A 14,834-nucleotide genomic window follows, 5' to 3' on the forward strand; every position below is an offset into this window, starting at 1 on the left:
GTGTGCGCTGAGTGGGATCGCTAAATAATTGGAAAACAATTCTCATAATATCAATAAATGCATACAGTAATGTACATATATCATGAGCGTAAGAAAAAAACCAGCCGGAAGTTCAATATCAAGAGATTATGTACATTTCTTTGCAAGCCTGGATGTGACGAAAGAGTGGCCAAAGCTAGATCTGTTACAAAATAAGATACCGCAGAGACACAAATGTTGAACTTTTGTTTCCAAACACACAAAAATACATCCTGCACTATTTGAGAAAGTTTATAGATTTACAGATTACGTTCAATAATAATACAATCGAGATAAGTATAAACAATCCCAGTATCAATATGATTCAAGCAGACCGGGATGGAAAAGGGAAACAAAAAGATACTAGATGTAAATAAACTTGCAAATTTGTATTTGGCTGTATTTACAACATCAATACAAGATCTGTTAAATTTGACAGATTAGTCTACAAAGATTCGACAGAAATGGATTTAGAACTGATGGAGAACAAATTAATGTTGAAACATCACATGTTGCCATGGTATTGGAAATATTAACCACTGGAATGGCAAAGTTCAACATAAATCTAAAACAAATTCATATATTTTAAATGATTTAATAAATGATGCATATTACTGAAAATAAACGTTTTAGTCTTAGATGGATGCAACGATGGCTAATAATAATGGCTAAAGCACTTTTTGTAGCATAATTATTATCTGAATGTTTTTACCGTTTTAGATGCCTGAAACTGCATACAGCCTAACCTCAATGACTGAATGGGGTTCTGCTGAAGGTAAGTCACCAAACGTGGGCTTTGAAAAGCAAGACACAGAGCTGTGTTTAAAACGTCTTGTTGTACCTGTATTATATACATTTTTCATAATAGTAGTTTTGCTAAGGATCATTTAGTTAATGACATTTTTAATGCTGATATATAATGATCGTAATTTTCACTTTAAAGATGAGACATGTTTAGTGCATAGGTCGATGTTTCACTAATAAGTATCAAGGCCGAGTAGAACTAATCATCTGAAAAGTAGAGGACATTAATGCTTCAGAGGTAACTCAATCATTATCCGCCCCTGGATTGAGCGATCTTATATCTGTACAAGAACAAAGTTAACCGTTCACGCTTATAAAGGTTATCAGTTACAAGCAGGCAGCCATCTTTGACTTCACAAATCATACACTTGTTACAGAGGAGGCAAAGTGGCATAATCATAATCGTAGTTTCTTGCTTCAGTGTTCTTGTGGTTTTTATGGAGATTTTCTTCCTGTTTATTCGCTCTGGCGTAATCGTAGACCGACCAGCTAGTCTATTAGAAAAAGAAAGATGAACCGTTACACGTGTTTTTAAAATAATAAAATACATAGACATAAAATAAATAAATGGAAGGATGGATGCAGAAAAAGAAAGAAAGTTAGATTTGGGGGAAAAAATAAAGGTTTCTGAAAAGACCCCTTTTTATCCTGTGTTGCTAAATGTGTAGAATCAGGTAAATATCATGGTATTGAGTTGTATGGAGCAGAGGCTAAGTTACTACGTTATTACAAAATAGGTAACAAAAGCTTTCATGTGAGCAGAATGACTGCTAGCTCTGTAACTTGAATCAGAAAAAAACTAAATCGAACACACATGCTCCAATATGTGTGTGTGTGTGTGTGTGTGTGTTTGTCGGACGTAACTAAATTTAAGTATGTCACGCGTGCTGGAGGTACGTTAGCACGTTAGCTTGTGATCTCAGAAAAAATAGCATTTCTTCTAGTACTTCTCCTGCTATAAAAGTATATGACGCCAGGGTGACTAAATTTTCGATAAGCAAATCACCAAGAATGTGGAAAATTAAACAATGAAGAACGAATGTGATCGGTGCAGTAATTAAATAATAAGGTACACACATTAATGTGTGTACCTTGTTGTTCGAATTACTGCACCGTCATCTTCAAATGTAGTTACAATAGAGTTTATATGTAGCACATTGATAAATGCATTCACTTTGCACTTATTAGCTTCTTTATACCATTATATATAAAATGTTGCGTATTTGTAATAGGTGACTTTAAGAAGTGCACCCACTTATTTGACCATTCAAGGTCACCACACGCAATCTAAAATAACTTTACTCTGCGTGTGAAGCGTTATACTAGATAGTAAAACGAATCATCAAAAATGAACAAGATACAGCGTTGGTGGAGACACCGATCCATAAATCAAACTGTTCTCTTTTCTGCAAGCTTCATATTTAAAATATATATTCAAATTAAAACATGGTTAACTTGAGATGTCGATTTAGGATTATATTTTTCAGTCTGAGAGAGAATGAGAGAGACAGACACATAAATATGGTTACCTCATCTACAGTACTATATTGATCCTCTTGGGGCTCTTGTTCGAAACTCTCAGTTCGGAAGTAATTAATTATATGAGATGTTGCACCAGGGTTCTGTTCGATATTACTTATTTGCTTGTTCTTTTGAACTTCTGAATACTGTTCCTCCAGCATGATACCATTTCCTGGTCCATTCATACTTAACCTGCTGCCTTTCTTAGAAAAATAGGGCTTGCTTATTGAGTCCTCTCTCTCGGCGCATCTTCCAATCGTGTGTGATAATTGTATCAATGTCTGCAAAGATAAGAATTGACAAACTGGATTCCACGAGTCATGGTTATCGTCAAAAATTGCTTCACAACTTCTGGATTTTCTGTTTATACCAGGATTCAAAGATCTTCTTATCATGCTGCGTGTGCGTTCTTGCATAGGTGGAATGGTAAAGGGTCTGTCACGTTTCTTGAAGTTTAAGTCTAGAGGGATGTCTCTATCCGAAGATACTGCGCATGGTTTATGCACTGTCGGAGAACCTGTCACAATTAAAACAGCGCGAAATGAAGACATGAATGTACATTTGTATTAACTGACTGTATCAGTTATTACCCGTATCTAGAATTCATATAAACTTTTCGTGAATCTTTTACAGATTCAAACTTTATAGTTTAGAAATTGCCTTATCAGTTCAATATAAACATTCAAGAAAATTATATAACAACTATAACTCTAGTTTATTATTTCTGCTTATTTTGTTAGATATCATGTTAAATACGTCCTGTCTGTTCCCTGTCTTAAATATGTCAGTTTTATTATATGGATATTATTCTTTGTATTCAGTTTGTCAAATAACTCATAGCGCCATGGTGTGTTCAATGTAATTTGTATTACTAACATTTTGTTGATTCTGAGTCATGAACATGAATTTAAAAAAAAAAAAAACTAAAGCAAAAAATGTGTCATACGGATAAACATTACTACATGTATCCAGCTTTGTTTATTGTATTCACTATGCGGCAGTATAGCAATATGATTTCGTCACCATGCAACAGTACAATATTCGTTACAAAACTTATGCAAAACCTTTTTCAAAACATTAAGTTGAATATTCATTCTGTCTATTGTTATCAAACATTCTTTTATAGGAATCCAGTGATAGCGCTTTCCGTTCTGTCTGGTGTATATTTAAAATTCTCGATAATTAATTTTATATAACCTGATTTCTTTCATAGGAATCCGGAATGACTGTGTATATACATGAAAATTAATTACTAGGTCGTCATGCGAGAGAATCTTCTACAAACGAGTGCATATAACATCGATTGAGTAACATCATTTTTTTGGTGATGTGTGCTTAGTCGTGAGAGAATATGGGCTCGTGTGTGCACGCTAGGTGATGGGTGCCGTTTACCCGTGGACATGGGTTCAAACTAAAAATTATCTAACCTGTAAGATAGTATTGTTTGTATTAAAATATTAATTCTGCATACTATAATCAAGCATTCTTCTAACGGAATCCAGGGATAGGACTTTCCGTTCTGTCTGGTGTCTATTTACAATTCTCTCTCTCTCTCTCTCTCTCTCTCTCTCTCTCTCTCTCTCTCTATATATATATATATATATATATATATATATATATATATATATATATATATATATATATATATATATCTGTGTGTGTGTGTGTGTGTGTGTGTATAAGTGAAGTGTTAATCGGGTTGGTCGAACAAATCTATTTTGCCTGAACGCGATGTAAAAATCCTGCAATTTATTTTCAAGTTGTTGAAGGCCAAGTAATTTATTACTATGAATCAAATGTATATCAACGTACTTTTGTAGATCGTATGTTTACAGTACTTCTATCGACAGCTATACACTTTCTGTAGAAAGTCAATTATGTGACCTAGGCAATTGTCACGGTTACATATACATAGTACCCGCTTGGCCTTAACTCACATGTGATTTTTGAGGCTGTAGGACAAAAATATCGTTGATAATGCTGTCTACGTTACACGCCGTTTTACAGTTAAAACCTACCGCTTATGAAAATAATAGATTTATATGAAAAAAAATTGAAGAAAATAGAAATGACCACATCCCCATATGTTCACATATTCTCTCCATGCAAACAGAATTAAGCCAGAACCAGTCTGTCGACACCGGAACTGTTTAAACAGTTACTGCAACCATTACAATCATGCGTGACTGAGTAATGGGATTAAGCTTAGTAGTTGATTGATTAAACTTGTTGTCATCTGTAGAGTTTAGACAAAATGCTGGATATTTTTTAATTTGTTATAATAAAATAAAACTAAAATGTGTGTGTGTGTGTGTGTGTGTGTGTGTGTGTGTTGAGTGTTTGATTGAAAATCGGTTACTATTGGGCGGAGGGGAGATGTAAAGGAAAGGACCAATCAAAATCGTTTCCGCAGAAATATTTGATTAAGTATTTTCAGATTGAAAGAAAATAAATGAATACTGAGAATTTCTTTACCTCCAAATAAATAAACAGATAATGTATTAGTTATTAAGCTTTTGAACAAAGCCTTTTTCATATAGAAGTGATTTTTATGATTGCCGGATAATACATATGCATGTGTGTTGATACCCTCAAATTGCTAATTGCATGTATATCCAACGTCTTCAACAATTATAAGTACACACATACACATATATACACACAGAAACACTCACACACACACACACACACACAGAGAGACACACACACACACACACACACACACACACACACACACACATATATATATATATATATATATATATATATATATATATATATATATATATATATATATATATATATATATATATATACCGCATCTTAAAAGCAGGCCTGGGAAGCCTGGTGGATGGTAAATATACCTGATCTTATAGAGGCGTATTTACGCCTATGCATGACAACTATTAAAACTCCAACCATGATCAGAGAAACAGCCACAATGAATAGTCCCACGCCAAGAGGTTTTAACAGGGAATCTGAAAGAAATAATTGCGCATTGTTTCAGAGCTTCATAAATATGTGAAATCGTCAAAACAATAAGTATTATGAAATGCAGATTGTTCTCCATGATATTAGTGACACATTTTGATGAAACAATTGTATCTTACGTCACGTGTAAAACTCTTATCTTCCGCTGGGATATATTTATATAGAGCAATTTTAATAACCTTGTGTCATAATATGAATCATTCGTATATTATTGTCAAAACTCACTTGTATATTAAACCGTTGTGACCCTTGTGTCTCTAAATCAGAACTGTATTGCATACTATTTGATTTATATATTCGTTAGTATGTTAATAATTGTGATTGAAATCAAGAATACATATATATATATATATATATATATATATATATATATATATATATATATATATATATATATATAATTTAGTATCCCTTAACAAATAATCAGAAAAGTCAAAGCGGAAATCGATTACTTTTTTCCTAATAGAGGCCGGTTTTTTAAACTAAACATTTCTGTGATATTTGGCATATATTTTATTTTATGAATTTTCTAAATATGCATAAACAGTGATATTACGGCTTTAATTTGAACCTGGATAATGATCGAATAAGTTCAATCTATGTTATTTTATAGGGATACGGTGTCAAGCTTTCCAGACCTAAACATATTCTAACTGCAGTGCTTCATCAATTTGAAAAACAAAAAATCTCACAAATAAGTAGTTTTATTTTACCACAAATCACTGAAGCACTGAAGTACTCAATGGTGCTTTAGATGAAAGGTTTACCTTTTAGATAAAAGAAGAGTACGGTTGCAAGCTTACGTTTGATGAAAAATTATATATATATATATATATATATATATATATATATATATATATATATATATAACTTCTTATCAACGTTCATATTATATCATAAAGAAAGAATAAAGTTCTGATTATACACATGCCGATTCTCTGAAGTGTAGGTTATACTTTTGTGTTTAACTTATTTTATATATAAGTCTTAGAAAGTTTTACGTATGTAACATACATTTTTAAACTATTAGTTGTTTTTTTTTTAAATTTACTACTGAGAGATGGGCTTGGTGAAGCAATTATATAAGCCAGCTTATGCATTATCAAGTGTTTAGAATTTGAAATAAACTATTGTAGAGCCTTGGCGTTTGAATGAACACTGAGCTCGTGTCAGTATCGTTTTTCGGTGCTTCTGTCATAAGTCGAACAATCGAAGTAATGAATCTTGTGATTCATTTTGCGTTTTTCCATTGCTATTTAAAACAATGATACCAAAATATTACTATCATGTTATAACGGCGATTACATTTGGCTTGACATTTGCATTAATGTTCAGACAAATATATAATTTTTAAACTGATCATATTTTGATAATAGGTTACCTCAAGGATACGGAAGTGAAAGTATTGATAAATGTTATGTTGTCCCAAGCATCAATAAGACACAATAAAAATAAAGATTGTACGTATATATGAGTGATATATGGCATACTGCCAAGAATATGATAAAATTACATAAAGAACAGTTGCTATTTCCTATTAAGAAGGGAACAAATTAATATATTCGGCGAAGAGAACTAAGAAGCCTTTGTTATTGTCTCATTTACAATTATATCATTCAACAATATTAATTAATATATAATTATTAATTATTATATAATTTAGGAGTAGGTATTGATTTTATTGCAAAGTGCATTCGTTGGCAACTTAACTTAGCAGCTTTCAGTTGAATTATCAGTTATATGTAGTCTTTTTGGCTTCTAAGGATTATTTTGGATTAGTTTAAGAAAACAAACCTTATTTTTACAGCTTTATCACTCCCAAAATAATAACACTACATACTGTAATTTTAAACTGAGTGAATAGTTCTTGGTAAAACATTATTTATGATAAGTAAATGGAAAATACGATTACTCTTTCCTTATTTTTAAATAATTTCTAGACACTCTGTTACTATTGCATCTGGCACCTGAACACAAAACGGATGGAAAAAATAAATGTTTCACATATCATACATGCAGTGTACATCATGTAATGAGAATTGGATAGTGGGCGGAAAATTGCCCATATTCAATATAGTCCTTTCTATAATATATATGTCTCTTTCATTTTCTTCACTTCCTCACAAAAGTTTGACTTCGAAAGCTTTTGTCAACCCTGAATAAGTTTCTAACATTTTGGTTTATTGTAATTATTATTTTAGCAATCCTTGTTGATTAAACTAAATACTTTGAGGTTGATTTCATTGTCATTGATTGCGCTACTAATAATATATATCGTCGATCCTGTTGAAACTATATATTGCAATTGTTACTACTTTTGTTTCAAAACCATGCTATAGATCACCTTCTCCTTTAATGATTATTCAAAACATTATATCAATGTGGCACGAAACTTAATTAGAACTAAAGGAACAGCTACACCTGAGACTTCGTGCAACATCTAATTCGGCTTGTTTTATACCCATACCACCAGAAACGCTTTTATATACAGCATTCGATCTTTCTTATCAAATCAAATTTTAATCTCGTTATTTTTTAAACTAAATAAAGACCTTGTCTGAAAGCAGTGTATGCTACAACAGCAATGTGCACGTTTTGTTTTTATTTATACATAGGAAAGAAAGAGCTATGACTATGTAGTCGACACCGACTTTTTATATACTTTGCAGATGTTCTGCTATATATAGGGCTGGTTCCTTAGGTTATATTGTTATACGTTTCACATTGTCTTCCGCTTTTCACAACATAAGTATAAGTATCCTGTTCTCGGAGGAACTCATACTGCTTTGCGAAATGTTACGCTTTGTATTGAGTAATAATCGTGTCAAGTAAAGGTCCTGATGTTTTTCTATATGGTAGTCTATTGATATATTAAAATGGAATTATTACTTTAAAACGTCTTCAGAATCCATGATTGATGGTGGAAAAGTTATAATCCCACATTCCAAAGAAATGCCGCAGGGAACAAGAAGAAGACAGTTTCTGATCGTATGGAAAATTGTGTCGATGACGTTTGTCGTTTCAATTTACGTTTGTCTCCAGATATATGATACTCATGAGCCAAACAACTTAAACAATTTTAGCAAGGCAGGATTTATATTGCATTTGACATAAATGCCGTTGCGTGCATTTTAATTTACCTTCCGAGAAAAAGTAGTCTTACTGTATTTAATGTGCCTACCTCGAGTCATGATTGTTTAATTGTGTTAACATGGTTTTTGCACAAGAGTCGTAGGTCTCAAAACGTTAAAACATATATTAAAATTGAACAAATGTTGAGATATCTTGAGTCAATAATTATGTCATCTACACATACATGCTAAATGTACGTAAGCAAATTTAATTTCTATTTTGTTTGTGTGTGTGTGGATTGTGCTGAATTGTGATAGTATGTACAAATAATTCACAAAGATGCATAAACATATTTTAAAAAATTGCAGTACTGGCTTGGCAGTTTAATAATGCAACTGACATACATATAAATACACCTAATGAAATTTATTTCTCTACCTTTAGTGGCTCCCGTTTAATCTTGTCAGCAATGTTTTCCAAGTTAAAGGTTTCTAATTCGTAGAAGGTCAATAATGAGCCAGATTTAATTTGTCTGCGTTGATTTGAGTACATTGCGGACAATATTGCTAACATACTTTACGAGACTGCACAAACGATCGGATGGACAGTCGGACAAACAAACGTGCAGTATTAAATGATAATGCATCCCTGGAGCAAACGGGGCAGTATTTTTTTCTATAAAGATTTCTCACAGAAAGCTCATACATGAACAAAGAAAGAATTGCATCCTGTTGACATTACATTAAAAAACAAATTGCATGCCATATGCCTTTTCAAAGTACGAATGGTCCTTCCTTTATGTTCTTCTTGATTTCTGTCATTGTGAAGACTTTACTCTTTCATAAGCATCATCAAAGTGCATTGCTTAAACTCAAAATACGCTAAGATTCATGCAAATCAAAATTAATTTGAAAAGCTTGAAGTTTGCTAAGAAACGATTACAGGTAGATCAGATGATGGCAATGTATAAACCTACTTACCTCCATTGCTTTCCAGAATTGATGAAGCTGTAGAAGCATCTACATTGAAATGGAGCTACATTATTAAAGGATAATGATAATCATTTATTCTTTTCTTACACCTAAATAAAGATCGCGAACATATGCAATGAAGAGTTTGTTTGTATATATATAGTTCTTTCTGTGGCATACTGCCAAGAATATGATACTATTACATAAAGAACAGTTGCTATTTCCTATTTATTAATGGAACAAATTAATATCTTCGGCGAAGAGAACTAAGAAGCCTTTGTTATTGTCTCATTTCCAAGAATATAATTCAACACTATTGATTAATATATAATTTAGGAGTAGTTCTTGATTTTATTGCAAAGTGCATTCGTTGGCAATATGACTAAGCAGTTTTCAGTTGAATTATCAGTAATCTATAGTCTTTTTCACTTATAAGGACTATTATGGATTAGTTTAAGTAAATAAACGTTATATATATATATATATATATATATATATATATATATATATATATATATATATATATATATATATATATGTTTATATATAATGAAATTGTACCTTGTTTCTTTGGCTAAATGTCGAAGGTAAAATAGGAGATTTAATTGTTGCACACTTCAGTTGTCAATGGATTGTACGTGGTAACTCTAACACTTACTCGCTTGACATAATTTATAGATGGGAAATGATGCATCATGTTTAAAATGTATTAAATGCCCCAGATTTCAGAATTTAGGCAGGGATATTATTAAAAACAGAAATATGGCGTGAATGTATATCAATATCTATATAAAACTCATATTATTACCTTTCACATAATGCAATGAAATGGTTTTTGATCTCTTAGTTACATCCGTTTTAGTATTTGTTGCAATGCAGCGGTAAGTTCCAGCCATTCTTGAATCGAAGCTGTTGATTAAAAGTTCTTCATTCTGACTGGCGACATAACCTTCCCATGAAAAAGAGCAATTCGGGTTGCATTTGGCCGAGCAACTAACCTTAAAAGTTTCATTTACAGTTAGGTAAATATCACTGTTGTTGAAGCTCAACGTCACACTGTCAGGTCCATCTAAATATAAGAAGAGAATATAATTGTAACGTTTACAGTAGGATTTTAATCCCTAAGAGATGTAACATGTAGGAAGGATAATTGTGCCTGACGAGCTTGGTATGTTTGCTCATATGTTGGTGTGATTGGCAAGATATTACTGATCTAACTCCAAGGATGAGTCTGGGGGCGGAAGAAAAAATATAGAAAGTGTTGAAAACCTCCAAACCTTTACGTAACGAACTCGAGGTAGAATACAGAGAGAAGGAAATCCAATTTTCGTCGAAGTAAATGATACATAGTTCAGCTGTAGTTTTCTATCCACGTGTTCTCTATAAGTCTATCTATCTATCTATCCATCTATCTATCTATCTATCTATCTATCTATCTATCTATCTATCTATGTTCATCGTTGATTGTTTGGCCGCTCTAGGTCTAAAACGATATTTGGGTATATGCTATATAAATGTACAGAGTATTTCATTAATTATAATAATTATAATTGGAACGCATACATCTACTTACAATATGGGTCTGGAACATAAGTTTCACTTTCAATACAACAGCTGGTATCGGAGCAAGCTAAACATGAAAAATTGTTCCATTTGTCTGCCATCATTATATTTTCATACATCAAATTAGAAGAGTTTATGTCCATGCGATCCGTTGAATTTAAGTATGTCCCGTTTAATTTCCAGTAGTAGATCAGGTTATCGAATTCACTGTCCACACTGCATTTAATATGCAATGGTCTGTGAAGAATAGACATGTGGACTTCTTCAATTGTCGGCTGCTCTGAAAGATAAAACCAAATAAAATACAGTAAAATTTTCAAAGAAAGAAGAATCTTAACTTGCCATATTGGAATAATAATAAGGAACGTGCTATTGGTCTATAGGAAGTTTTAAAAGGAAAATACTGGAGTACTATCATTTGAAAACCATCCCCAAAAGAGGAAATAGGAACTATTCAACAACTTACATGTGAGGAATCAAATAAGCTAAGTAGAATGGTACTACAAGTACCTTACTGTTGGATAGTTATTGCACATTAACCATGAAGTTAGGATATTATTTGCTATCTGATGAATATATATGCAGTACATGCTATTTCCATCAGTAACTTTGACATAAAAACAAACTTTTGAATACTAAATCAATGCCTGTTAGTGAAAACATATATCTAAGTTGTGGTTCATTATCTTGGTCATTACAAATATGAAAACTAAAATGTGTTATTATGTTTAGAAAATATAAATTATGGTTATAACCATTTGTGCACCACATCACTGTTTATTAGAGTTTTTAAATATTTATTGTTTATATAAATCTTACCGCCTCTATGACAGTTTCATGAGATAAAAGTCACAAATAAAACATAGTTGCGCATATTTTACATTCAAAATAGACAACGTATTCCTGAAACTGGGTCTAAAATTAACTATACAATATCCGTTCAAAGATTTTTCTTGATGTCAAGTACAACTGTTTTGTCATGCAAGAACATAATGAAGATCATAAGATTATAGTACAATCGGATGCATAAATATTTTCTGCTGAAGTGGATTATTCTCCTCGCTTCAGATGTATTGCCTTCCACAGTATAGCATATAAGTACACACTAACTTCGATTATAAGTTATAAGGGATAAATACATTCGATTCCCACTCATCCGAAAAAAATCTATAAGACAGATAAATATTTGCACAATTTCCATTCATGATATAAAGTTAGAAGAATCACTGAAATATATTGCCTAAATATGACATATACGGGATATAATGTCTAAAATATATTTAATTTGGAATTATCAAATTTTATTATGAATAAAACGTCTTCCAGCAAGTGGAATATAACATCGTTACAAATAAGTGTCTAAACCATAATAGAATATGTCAGAATTAATAATATTAAAGATGCTATTTTCGTTCATTCTAACTTTATGGACTAAGAAATATAAAGCATAGAAGACATATAATATTAAAGTGTTCATCGCTTAGCTATATAGGTTATAGCATGTATGTAGAACGTATGATAGTGTCTTGAATACAAATGAAGATGTTAGTGTTTGAATGAACGTGTTGAAGAATGTATTAGTGTGTGTGTGTGTGCCTGTGTGTGTGTGTGTGTGTGTGTGTGTGTGTGTGTGTGTGTGGTTGTGTGATACACGCACATAACTCCATACGTAGTATGTTTCGAGTCGGAGGTAACAAAGAGTTTGATATGGCAATGATATTAGTCGATGCACTCATAAGCCATGTAAAACACAATTTATTTTTCCCCGATTCGGAACAAAATAAGAATGTGGGTTTTTATTTTATTTATGACATATCCCACTTTAATGCTTTCCATTTCAGTTTGACTTTACAACGTAAAAGAAATTCAAAACGAATATCGACGTGATTGCGTTAGAGGAAAGACATAAGTAGTTACAAACTGGATGTATAATTGGGAAATACAGACTGAATATCTGAATAGAAAGCCAGATCAACCATTTAAGATTAAATGGATATTAATAAAAATAGGTCTTGTTTATTGACTGAGTTAGCCTCTGAAATAAATTTCATTATTATTATTATTATTAGCTTCTTCGACGTCACATTGTCAACAGGTTACAGACTTGAAAACCCCAAAATGACAGCAAAACCAAAACTTAAATGTATACGTTAAAGGCTTTTAAGGAATGTGATTATTATTATATAGTATTGCTATCATTAAAACAATAGCATGAAAAGAGGTTACTGCTTTGAGAGAAGTTCGTGTATAATGCTTTAATAGGTAAACTGTCGTGGTTTCTTACTGAAACGTTCTCTACTTTCCCCATAAATGGAGGGATGGATAGTGATTGTAACTCCCTGTGCCAATATTTTGATTCGTCCTTGCACACATCTAAGCAATTTACTTAGGTTCATATTACTGTTGATGGCTTTATAGCAAACCCAACAGCTTAGTAAAGCTTGACATGAATACAAGAACGGATGTGATTTATCTTGGAATAAAGATGTGTAGCTTCTTGATTATAAAGAAAATAGATTTATTATTTGCATTAACCTACCTATAACCTTTAGCTGCGTGGTAATATTTATTTCCTCTCTTTTTCCGTATTGTATTTGCCCCGTGTATTTCCCACTGCTGGCTTGGGTTACGTTGAAGAAAACCACATCGAATTGCCAATCCGTATTATTGGTTTTCCGTACTTCACAATATATTGTAGAGTCTGTCCCATTTTTGCATCTCATAGCATTCTTCTCTGCAATCTTAAGTCCATTTGCGTTGAATACATTTACCGAATGAGCGAATGATTCCAAATAGGTTGCTCCTAGTGTCCATTCCAATGTTGCATTGCATCCAGGGATTGCAACGACGTATTCTAAATGAAACATGACATAAAGCAAACTATTTAAAATACGCTGAAGAAAGGAAATAAATTTCCAACATATAAGATTATAATTATATTTGCATAACGAATAGATTAGAACCTAATATCTTTGAAATGTTAATATATTCTACAATTGATCGTACCCACCCTTTCCTTTAGCTTCCTCCATCGTGTAGGTTATGCTTAACCATATAATCATCACACACATGCGACCCATTTTCGTAATGAAATGTCAGGCACAGATATCGATAAATGACAGTAATCGTCTTATAGTGTAAATGTCTTTGTTAATGTGAAACGAATCTGATGCTCGTGTGAACGAAATATGTGTTCTTGTCAAAACAAGTTACACTTCCGACCATTGTTATAAACGCGATGTGAATCATGACTTCTCTCTTCTTTTTGTCTCTGTTATGATTATATATTTTACACATATTTGATAAGTAGACTTCAATTAATCAATACAGTTTGAAATAGGCATTGATAGCAGTGGTGGCATGATAATGTTTTACCATAGTGGGAGAAATTGAACCGATGCCAAATATTCTGGGTCAGCTGACTTATCTTCACTCAGTAACCATGCTGATTAATATCGCATAAAAATAAACGGCCGTTGAGGGTAGCTTGAACAAGGGACACAAAACTGTGTCTAAATGTATGTCGACTTTGTCTTCTTGCCCAGTGTTTGGAATGAAGAATATACTTATCATCTTATTAAATTTGTTGGGAATTCATTTCGTAATAAGTATTTAGGAAAGCCACTTTCAAGAGTAAAGCTCTAGATCGACACAATTCAATAGGCTACTTCCTGTATTCGAGATCACGCCGGTGATTAACGTCACTGCTTGCACTGACCCCTTCACATCGGAGTCAGCCTTGCTTTCATATCTCATTAGAATCCTGTTTATATTATATTCTGACTAAAGGGGATTAATAAGTTAAACGTCACAGTATTACATGTGATGTTGCAAGCCTAAACATGCATGTATTTATGGAAAGAACATCATATTTATCTGGCAGATTTCGGGCTG

At 32.4% G+C, this 14,834-nt stretch overlaps 1 protein-coding gene across 1 annotated transcript; it reads right to left on the reverse strand.

The window, feature by feature from the left end:
* Positions 1–405: 405 nt before the first annotated feature.
* LOC149793649 (uncharacterized) lies at positions 406–14,103 on the reverse strand. The gene is made up of 8 exons (XM_089966444.1): positions 13,951–14,103; positions 13,480–13,794; positions 10,951–11,220; positions 10,186–10,446; positions 9,387–9,425; positions 5,208–5,321; positions 2,352–2,860; positions 406–1,316 (listed from the first exon to the last, which is right to left on the reverse strand). Exons 1-8 carry the CDS (start codon positions 14,018–14,020, stop codon positions 1,194–1,196), a joined length of 1,701 nt encoding a protein of 566 aa, XP_089822570.1. The 5' UTR covers positions 14,021–14,103; the 3' UTR covers positions 406–1,193.
* Positions 14,104–14,834: the final 731 nt, after the last annotated feature.

The sequence above is a fragment of the Sinohyriopsis cumingii genome, chromosome 8, assembly GCF_028554795.1.
Source record: "Sinohyriopsis cumingii isolate HCF-2022 chromosome 8, ASM2855479v2, whole genome shotgun sequence".
NCBI classification, from domain to species: Eukaryota; Metazoa; Mollusca; class Bivalvia; order Unionida; family Unionidae; genus Sinohyriopsis; species Sinohyriopsis cumingii.

Bases quoted from the DNA above. Each gene is read 5' to 3' on its own strand.
- LOC149793649 (XM_089966444.1), bottom strand. From the start codon at position 14,020: ATGGGTCGCATGTGTGTGATGATTATATGGTTAAGCATAACCTACACG. The intron at 5,322-9,386 runs GTAAGTAGGTTT...TATTTCTTTCAG, and splicing joins AATTCTGGAAAGCAATGGAG to ATTCCCTGTTAAAACCTCTT. The intron at 1,317-2,351 runs GTAACCATATTT...TTTTTCTAATAG, and splicing joins AATATAGTACTGTAGATGAG to ACTAGCTGGTCGGTCTACGA.